The following is an 11015-nucleotide window of genomic DNA, read 5'->3' on the forward strand; positions in this document are numbered from 1 at the left end:
AAGCCTAAGCAACCAAATGACCGAACGACCAAATGACCAGTCAACTGGTCACTATGACACTGACCACCAGGGAACTGACGCTCAAGGCACATGATCAGGCTCCCTCTTGTCTGGATTGGGCATGTGGAGATGGGGTCAAAACTGGCTATCTGCATCCCCCAAGGGGTCATGGATTGCGAGAGGGTGCAGGCCAGGCCAAGGGACCCCACTGGTGCACGAATCTGCGCACTGGGCCTCTAGTGTTTTATAATAAGTAATAATGTTTGATTATCTTTACAAATATACACCTGTTTATATCTCATATTTATCAGCATACTAGTATGTTTCTAAAAGTCCACAGCTTTTAGGAATAGTTATTAATTATCAGATTTTTTTTTTCTTTTCGGTAAAAACAATTATTTTCTCTTATCAGGATAATTGAAAATAAGGTGTTACATTAAGATAAAGAATTTGACTGAATAACAGATTTTAAATGCCTTAGGATTCAGCTGATTTTTATTTGTACTAGAAGTTACAGCAAATCACAAAACCACAATTTGAGTTGAAATTCTTAGAAAAAAAATTTTCTTCTTCTTTTAAAACATCTTCTAATTTGGGGGTCACTTCTTGGGCTGACCCAAAGCCACTCACTATATGTGGCAATGCAGGCCAGGGAGCATGTGAGTAGATGGTGTTGGGGAAAAGGGTGAGGGCACTGTCCTTGACAATGCTTTACATAGCCACCTGAAGATGACCAATGAGGCCATGCTGCGGCAGCTGTGCTCACTTCTAAAGTCAGTGAGCACCTCTATGGGTTAAATTTGTAGCCCCAAAAGTTATGTTGATTTGCTCTTCCTCAGCGCTACCTACAGAGGTGGCAGCCATCTCCTACTTGGCACCATGGCTGCCCTCAGACCCCTGGTGAAACCCAAGATTGTCAAAAAGAGGACCAAGAAGTTCATTCGGCACCAGTCAGACCGATATGTCAAAATTAAGCGGAACTGGTGGAAACTCAGAGGCACTGACAATAGGGTGCGCAGAAGATTCAAGGGCCAGGTCTTGATGCTCAAAATTGGTTATGGGAGCAACAAGAAAACAAAACACATGCTGCCCAGTGGCTTTTGGAAGTTTCTGGTCCATAATGTCAAGGAGCTTGAAGTACTGCTGATGTGCAACAAATCTTACTGTGCTGAGATTGCTCACAACGTCTCCTCAAAGAACCACAAAGCCATTGTGGAAAGAGCAGCACAGCTGGCCATCAGGGTCACCAATCCCAATGCCAGGCTGTGCAGCGAAGAAAATGAATAGACGGATTGTGAACACATTGTATGTGTGTTAATAAAACCACAAAATTTTGCAAAAAAAAAAAAGATATGTTGATTTGCTAATCCCTGGTAACTATGAATGTGACTATATCTGCAAATGGGATCTTAGCAGACATAATAATCAAGTTAGAGTGAAGTCATTAGTGTGGGCCTGAATTCCATTTGATTGGTGTCCTTATAAGAAGAGGAAAAGACATATAGACACAGATCTACAATGTCATCTGAAGACAAACATGTGAAGGCAGAGACTACAAGCCCAGAAACACCAGGATTGAGGGCAGCCACAGAAGCTAAGAGGAAGGATGCAACAGTATCCTCTGAGAGAGCAGGCTCCACTGACACCTTGACGTCAGACTTCTGGTCTCCAGGCCATGAGAGAATAAGTTTCTATTCTTTAAAACCATCCAGTTTGTGGTCCTTTGTTACTGCAGTCCTAGGAGCTAACTCAGGACCCAAGCAAGCTCGCTGTTCATCGAGGACAGAATAGTACCCTGGGAACTCTCAAAAGAAACAAAAGCTGAAAATTTACACATTCAGTCCTTATATTCCTAGTCCAGTGCTGGTTTATTTGGTGTGTGGGGGCTTATTAAAACGCTGATATGGCTGATGTGTGCAGGTGTGATCCCCCCTGCCTCAACCCATTGATAGCAACCATTCAGGTGTGCCCCCTCCATTTAAAGTCTTAGGTAGCATGTTTGAGATGCATGCACAATTCCAGCCATTGTCACAAGCTAATATATTAGCTAGCTCAGCCCTTGGTGACATGCTGACTCGTTTCTGCTTATTTCCGTCAAGAACATACATCAACCAATAGTTTCTGGGGTTTTCTTGTTTGTGTGTCCCTACTTCAAATGGTGCAATGTCTACTTCTTTTCACGTTAGAAATGTCATAGCCATGTCTTCAATATTCTATGGCATTCAGGTGAACAACAGTCTAAGGGAGAATGTTTGCAATGTGTTGTTGCTTTCGCTCTCTCTGTCATCTGCTTCACTCTCTTCTGGCTGCATTCATTTCTTGTTCCCATCTGTCTCAATCCTCTTTCTCCTTCCGCTTTATGCATACTTTCCCTCCTCTTCTTTCATATTTCAAAATATTTGCAAACTGTTTTTGCAAACTATCTGTAAAATATGTGCATAGTAGTGGCAAAATATTTGCAAACTTTTATCAACTGCTTTGGAAGGAACATACTTATACCTGGATTTAAAGAATTCATATGTAATTTTAAAACTTTGAATGGTTTGTCCAGTGGGTTATGTAATAATTGGTAATATGTTATAAATATCTTATCGCCCCTGTCATGGTGGATGTCTAGCAGCATATGACTTCATATAAAATTATATTCTTTTTTATTAATACTTTACCGAGTTGCACCCCTTTTGTTTATATAAATAAAATTATTATTTCCAGTCTGATTAGAATGCCAAACAGAAGTTTAAAGTAATTCATATTTGAAAGAAAATTTAGCAAACACATTATATCACCATATAGGGTCCATATACATATTCTGAAATATTAATGGGCCACTTGGATCTTCAGGGTTTCCTAAGGTATCAAGTTTTCTAGAAATAGAAATGAATTCCAATGCTTGTCTATGTTTAAAGTATATAAAATTGATTTCAAAAGAACCTATTGCAGCACTTTCTCAACAATGTCACTTAAGTCACCCTGGCTTAGGTGTTCAAACAGGGACAGAAACACATTTAAATCATGGGTTGAGACATGACTGGAGTCACTAAAATTGCAGAGCAGAGGAATACAGGTTGTTTTCTACTTTTCCAGAGTGAAGTGTGCTCCATGGACCCCAGGACCCGAGTGCCCAGATCCTGTCCTGCTGGGTGGTCCAGGGGCAGAGCACCGCCTGTAAGCCTGTAACTCAGCGTGGGCTCAGTGCCCACAGAGGGTTAACAGAATGGCACTCAATTGAAAACCTCCCAGATAATAAAACAAACCATTAGGTTGAGAAAAGAATGTCAGTATGATGTAGAGAGTCCCCTGACAATCAATGATTCTGTAGATTATGAAAAGTATAGAGAGTTTCCCAGGTGCTGGCATTTTGTTCTAAGTGTCAATGTGTCGATTAGATGCAGGTCACTTTCTCCGAAGGAGCTCAACCACGGGGCAGAGAATCCTATATCCACCTATTAAAGGCAGTCAAACCCACAGCTGTGAACCCGAGGATGTGGCCATTTATCCATGAGGTCTCACATGCACAGGGCATGGTGATCACTTTGCCCTCCACTCACTCTGGGTAGCTGTGGGAGACGTTACTGATTCTACTGTAACTAGATGACCTAAAAAGAAAAACTTTCAAAAATTTCGCCTTTGCTCTTTTTTAGTATACAGTCAAAGGCATATGGGAAAGAGCAGGACAAAGTAGGCAAAGATATGCTTATTATTTACTTTCCTTATAAACCAAGTTACAAGATTAATTATAGTTTTATGGGTCTGCCATCAATATTACTAGTAAAAATCTGTGAGAATAGAAATCCCCGCTTCCTGACACAGTCCTCCATGGTTAAGTGCCCCACCCCCCAACTCTGATGTCAAGAAATATCACTGCCACCTCCCTCGGCCCTGAACATTAATCAGCGATTTAGACCCACTTTCCCAGTTGTTGGCGCCCTATTCCCCCATTATTGTTTGTGGAAATACATTTTCTTTTCTTCTTCTTTTTGAACAATATAGTCAGTCTGGGAATCGGATACATGCGTAAGTGTCTTTGCTTAAGTCTTATTTCTGTCACTACAAACAAATTTACCACTTTTGTTCTTTTTTTACCGTAATCCCCTCTGACTCATTATTTCAGACTGAAGAGCGGATCAAGCCTTCCTTCATTTCCTTAAGTGCTCTGAGGACTTAAGCACTTACGTGAGCCTGTGCTCTTCAAATGTGCTGAGTGGCCATCTCGGAAGAGAGGGTTCGAGCAGGAGCTAACAGCTTTCATCCTGAGATTGCAAATGCTGTGCTCTCCCTCCTTCCCTTCCTGGACCCAAACTCTTCCCACTGCACCCGTTGGTGGGAGCTGCTGATGGGAGCCCCTCAGGGCTTTATCTTGGGTGTAGGTGAATTCAATGGCTCAGACTCACCCCTCCCATTATTCTATTCGGACCATTTCTTTTTAGAGACTTCTTGGGATGCAGGGAGAAGACCTGGGAATGGCACTCCAGGTTTTATGGTGGCCTGAGAGGATGGAGGCTGACAGTGGACCTTCTAGAAGGTTCTTACTTTTGACAACTTGAGGTCCACAGGCAGCAGGGAGGCGGAGTGTGGGGTTAGCCGATGTGGACAAAGCTCAGGAACACAGAAACACAGGCAGTCATAGATATGGAGTTTATGGAGTTCATTTTCCAACTTTATCCCAATCAGTCTAATAGACTAATGTCCTCATCTTTCTAGTGGGGCAGAAGAGTTTTGTCAACTAGGCCCAGGCTTGGGTGGTTATTGTGGGTTGTGGATTACTTACCTAGGGTGCCATAAATCTTCAGCCTGCTCCCCACATATCCTATTCCAAGGCAGTATGATTATCTTTTGTTAAAAAAAAAAAGGAAAAACAAGTGTTTTTATAACTGTCTTTAGAAACCATTCTTACAGTATGTGTGTCTTTTGCTCCATTTAAGAGTGACTAAATATGGCTTGTGTGTGGCATACACAGAATATATTGAAACAATCTGGTCACAATATTTTCTATAATCATCATTCAGAAGGAGCAGAGACCCTTAAATATGTTCAAAATTACTACTTTTTAATCATGTCACTGAGTAGATTGTAATTTTATACTCTAACTGACAAAACTATAGCCTGCAAAATGAAAATGCTTACAAAGACATTCTGCTGGTCTGGAACTATGATCAGGAGGGAGACTCTAACTTCCCTTTGCCTTTCCTCCTCGGCCTCACCCCTGACTCTGTTCTGCACAGTGATTCCAGGTCTGGCTCATCCTGTTGGGGACTGGAACCAGACGTGTCTCTGTGCTGAGCGGAGGTGCCAGCAGTGCTGAGTCGATTTGGAAAATCAGTCATGGGCCCTGTAGACTTCCATCAATGTACGTGCTTATATGAATTTTATCTGTAGGGCATATCTTGTCACATGACACTTGTATCATACACGTAAATTGGGTGTAACAATTTTAATAAGGGCCCAGAAAATTCAGTCCCTGTCTCATACCTAATTAGGACCATCCACTTATCCATTTATCCATTTACCCACTTATCCATTTGCAGGAACCTTTGATCATCTTTCTCCTTGGCAAAAGCAACCTCTCTGCTGTGTTTTCTGTGACACTGGCCTCTACAAAAGCAGCCAGTTTGTGCATTCATGTCTAGGGTAAGAAAGTCTTCTTGTAATCAACTGAACTGATCCCACAGATTTGGCAGAGGGGGGCTCTCGCGGGCAATTCATAGGATGCCTACAAGCTCGCTCCTCTTCTGAGCTCTCACTCACAGCTTTGGGTTTAAGATTGCAGCTTACACTGTCAAAAGGCATGCTGATTTGATCCTCTTTCTCATAGGGCTGGATTCATAGAAGAGCTGGCTCTGTTGTGGTGATAAAGGCCTATTCAATGTGGGGTCTGACCCGTGGAGACACAGTGCAGCCCGGGAGGAAGTGGAGCTCTTGCACCCCCTACAGTCCAGACGCTGTACATTCACCACAAAGGCTGATTTTTCTTTTTAAATGACTGTGGCACAACTAGATCATTGAGTGATTTATTGATCATGATGCAATAGTGAGTTTTAGAGTATTATTTGTGGAGGCCCAAAAGTTTCTGATATAGGAACGGGGAAATAATTTACCTCCCTCCTGTGCTCAAGCAGCTGTGGCCGATCTGCCCAGGCTGGAGGACCTGCTGCCTGGAAGTGATTGGACCCTCCTGGGAAATTAGCTCCCTGCCAACTGCACAAGCCAAGGAGGGAATTTCACATGGTGTCCTCGTGAAATGTCACCCCTTTCAGCACGAGGCTGCAGTTGTCACTTTTTCAACAGTTCAGGGAAGGCAATGGAGGAGTGGATAAGCTGCTGGCAGGTGGACAGAGCTGGATTCAGTCTCTCTCTTGCCCAGGACCTGACCATACTGTGTGTCAGGGTAGCTAAGGACCAGCATCCCACTGAAAAGGAGGATGTGGATATGGAAAGGATGTTAAAAGTACAAAAATGTATATCCCAGCTCCCAGCTCCTAAGCCCACATTCAAAGTTTACGCTATCAGCCTGACTTGTCAGTGCTGAGCAAGGTAGATGCGTGCAGAGTGAGAGCAGGAGCATCCTTTTCCTTGAAGGGCCTCACATGAGCAGAGAGGGGCCTTTTTGAGCCAAGCTCCAATACAGAGACACAGAGATGGAAACATAAAGAAAAACTAACTTGTCCTATTTAGTTTGTTGTGTCTCCTTTTGGACAGAAAAAGGAAGTGTATGAACTGTCCTCCTCCCTATCCCTACCCCTCAGAATAAGCTGGCCTGAGTGCCCTGACTCAGCCATAACCCTGACTGACAGGCTTAGTGAAGACACAGGCTCCAACCACTTCTTGTCAGTACTTGTGGAGCCAGCTCCATGGCCACTGCCGGGCAGGGTCTTTACCTGACCACCCAGGACCACATGTGCCAGTCTGTGAGATACTTTCTCGTAGGGATATGGCTGAGCTGTCCTGTCCATCACTTTGGATGATGCTGACACCTGAACAGGTACACAGTAGAGCTCCCCTTCCCACAGGATGGTGTCCATGGGCATAAGGAGAGGGTGACTTTGTCTTCTGACTGGAGAAGTTCAGAATCATCCTAGAGCTCCATGGTCCCCTTTTTCTGCTGGACAAACTTGTCTGATTCTGTACCAAAGACAGCCTCTAACTCTCTAACACATTCTTAGAACTACTTCATAGCAACTCCCATTGTGTAGAAGGAAATGTAGTGGTAGAGTTTAACAGAGTGCTTTTAATCATGCATGTATTTTGACCGCAGTTACAGTATGAAGTTCAAACAGCAGCTCAGCATAACTCCTGCATCTGTTGTTAAATGTCTGTAATACTACCAATAGCCCAATTAGCAAAATATTTTCATACATAGTAATTATAAGAAATTACTATAATATTTATCTTTATTTAAAAATAATGAAAACAACATAAAGTTGTTATAGAGAAAACAAACCTGGATAAATATATAAAGCAAATGATCAGCACTGTTCTTTGAACCTCCCCCATCCTGCTTCTCTGAGGATCCCAGTGGTAATGCTTTGTTTATATTATTTGAATTGGAACTCTTGACAAAGACTCCAAGGGCCCCATCAAAACTCCACCCAAGACAATGTCAACATTATAGAAATGGTTCTCCCTCCAAGCTGCAAGAAGCCTCGAGAAAAAAAAAAGACAATCTATTGAACAATGTATTTGTAATAGTTCTAACACACATCATGGTAATCTATACATCTTTCATATCCACAATTAAGAAGGAGAAGTAGAAATATGTGGTCCCTATTCCACTAGATCACACACACAAATCTCTCACCCCCTGCTTGGCTTTGCTTCACTTATTTTTTTTTTCCTTGACATTGAAAAACTGGAAAATATTCACATGCAAAGCACCGATAAATTTGTATAAGAATACATGAAATTAAGGACCTATATAAGAACATCTTGTAAAAGGGTATAAAACACAGTATAAAAACACAATAAAAATAAAAATATATTTTCCACAAATAAATTATGTCCCTAAAGATTTGGACGTATTCAAAATGCAAAGAGCTGCTAAATAAAGTGTTTTTATGGAAGCTGCAGGAGGGTTTTAAGAATGTTTCTTAGTAGGCAAGGAATCCTATTTTGCAGAGCTATAAAAGTTGCTTTCTTTTTTCCCCCTCAGAAAAGTTCTAAAAAAATCTTTCCAGATTCTTGAACCTGCTGAGAGTCTGCAGAAATCCAAACAAACATTAAATTGCCCTCGCAGTACATCCATTTTTAAGAGTCTATGATAAAACTTACTCAAGAGACAAATAATGCCTTTGCTATGATTTATGTAGGTAAATAAATAACTTAAAACACAAACAACAAGATGTACTGGAAAGAGAATTGGGGTTGTTCTGGCTCCCGTAGCTATTTCAGAGAATAACACTTGCCATCCTTTCCACATTAAAAATGTTCTGCATTATTTTAGGACAGAAAGACAGCCCACCTGAGCCTTCTTTTTATAAACATCAATTACAATAAGAGGGCATTTGCGTATTGCTGTGAAGGCTTCAAAAGAAATGTGATGACAGAATTAAAGACAAAGTCCTTTGAGAGCCAATGGTCAGAGAGTAGAACCACAGGGTTGGTTCTTAAGGGTTCCAGTTAAGGGGCTTTTCATTTATTCTTAGGATTCTTCTTTTTTTTTAAAGAATTGTTTTTATTTATTTATTTATTATTATTATTTTTAATGAAGAGAGAGAGAAAGTGAGAGGGAGAGAGATAGAAGAAACATCTAAGATGGAGAAACATAGATCTGCTGCCTCCTGCATGCCCCGTACTGGGGATCAGGGATCCAGCCCTCAACTTGGGCATATGCTCTGACCTGGAAACAAACTGTGCCCTCTTGGTCTATGGGACAACGCTCAATCTACTGAGCCACACCAGCTGAATGGATTTTTCTTAAATTGTGTCTCAAAAGACTTTTGTATAGATTACAAGATTAATTGCTCTTATACTTGGAGAATTTAAAGGCAAAACCACATTGATCTCTTCATTTTATAGATAGGAATTATGACATAAAATGGAAAAGCACTTCTTTTCATCAAATGATGTTATTGAGAGAAGAAAAAGGCAAGCTACAAAGTAGGATATGGTAGTTGAAGTACATATATTTGGTAAATACTTCACCTAATTTAAAATGGATAAGAAAAAAATATTCATAGCTCACAAGAAGCCTTCCAAATGGCTATTAACATATGAAAAGATATAATCACATAGTCATCAGAGAAATGCAAATTAAAAATGCAATGACACACTACTACATAACCAGTATAATGTTTAAAACAAACAAACAAACAAACAAGTGTTTCTGAATTTGTGACTGGAAGTCTCATGTAATATTTGTGGGAGTGTAAATTGGAAGGGCCATTTTGGAAATTGCATGTTAGTGTCTACTAATGCTGAGTGTATACACGCACCTCCTATGACCCAGCAACTCCCTTTCGAGGTGTATACCCTACAGAAATGTGTACGTACAAGTCCAACTGTTTACATTAACACTCACACGTCTTTATTTAGATTGTGTCTAACAGGTTTCAGATTGATTATATTTTTATTCAAATAATGATTTTTATTTTTTTAATTGAATTGATGGGTTTTGGGAAACATTTGATAAACGATTTAACTGTTATATCCAGAAGTCCTAGTCTGTTCCAGGTAATTTGCTAGAGATTATCATATCTTCTCTCTTATTAAGTTTTATTAAATTGATTGATAAAAAATAGATGATGTTATGGTCACTGTATAAGTTAGGATAAGATTTAAGTATAAGTAATAGGAATAAAAACTAAATTTAGGTGGCTAAAACAAGATGGTCTTTTCTCCTTCCTTTTTAAGAAGTTTGGAAGTTGTTAGTTCAAGGCTGGTGAGGTCTACAATGGTGTAAGTGACCCAGGTTTTATCTTGAGGACATCTCATGGTCCAAGATAGCTTCTTAATATTAGCTTTTACACTATCTTTGCATTTAGCAGTAAAAAGACAATGGGTGAGGAGCAGAGGAAAGAAGAGGAGGCTAAAGAATTCTTCTAAGGACCTCACTTTTTCACTTTATTATAGTCCATTGGTCAGAATTTAGGCACATGACCACATCATTTATGAGGGATGCTGGGAAATGTAGTCTTTGTTACCAATAACCATGAGCCTAACCTAAAAATCACAGGGAAAAATTACTTAGGGAAAAGAGAAAAGTGCATTTTGGCAGATAGCAGTCTGCCATAATGTATGTAATAATCTTTGCAATATAATATGAACATAGAAGTCAAGAATTAAAGACTATATCCCTATAGATTCTAATGTTGACTTCTGTTTGTGGTTCCACTTTTGGAAATTCAATGTAACTACCTGCTGTAGTTCACAATTGTGGTTTTGGCAACAGAAACTTTTCCTATTCTAAGAGATTTTTGACATTGCAAAAATTTCACCTAAAGATTAGTTTTCAAGCATACTTCTAATTTGTGGGAACTTTATGAATGGTAAAACCAATGGGACAAAATTTTAATAAAAAACAAACAAAATAACACATGTTTTAACAAATTTGAAAAACCCTCCACTTCTTTTGTTGGAGGCGATATGGGCCTAATATAAGTCTTTGTGTAGTGATGTAAAGGGAGGCAATTTCTGCTTATTGAAAGATATTTTCTCTTATTTCTTTATGTTTACTATTATTCAATCTTATCTATAAATTCTAAACTCACCCAGAAGTTGTGACAAAGACTCTCAGTAATACTGGTGGCCCATTAGGTCAGAGACAGCATCATTTTAAAGATGGGACCACCTATACCCTGGACCTACAAACAGAGGCATGACAGCAAGAACCATAGGAGAGAAACAGCAAACCTCAACACGTAATAACGTTCCTTTCTTCATTATCCCATGTCAAGGTTCTCTAAGAAGAGGAAAGTTGTTTAGGGTTGAAGCTTAGGGTAATCAGACTCTTACTAATAATAAGTGATTCTTTCTGATATTTACTTTTCTTTTTAACCAATTAACTTTAACTTTCCATTCTA

General features: G+C 40.0%; 1 protein-coding gene across 1 annotated transcript; it reads left to right on the top strand.

Annotated features, from left to right (window-relative positions):
- Positions 1-864: 864 nt before the first annotated feature.
- Positions 865-1287, top strand: LOC307116483 (large ribosomal subunit protein eL32-like; the record flags this gene model as incomplete). The annotated part of the gene is made up of 1 exon (XM_079800511.1): positions 865-1287. Exon 1 carries the CDS (start codon positions 880-882, stop codon positions 1285-1287), a length of 408 nt encoding a protein of 135 aa, XP_079656637.1. The 5' UTR covers positions 865-879.
- Positions 1288-11015: the final 9728 nt, after the last annotated feature.

The sequence above is a fragment of the Cnephaeus nilssonii genome, assembly GCF_951640355.1.
Source record: "Cnephaeus nilssonii genome assembly, chromosome: 2".
In the NCBI taxonomy this organism is placed as follows: Eukaryota; Metazoa; Chordata; class Mammalia; order Chiroptera; family Vespertilionidae; genus Cnephaeus; species Cnephaeus nilssonii.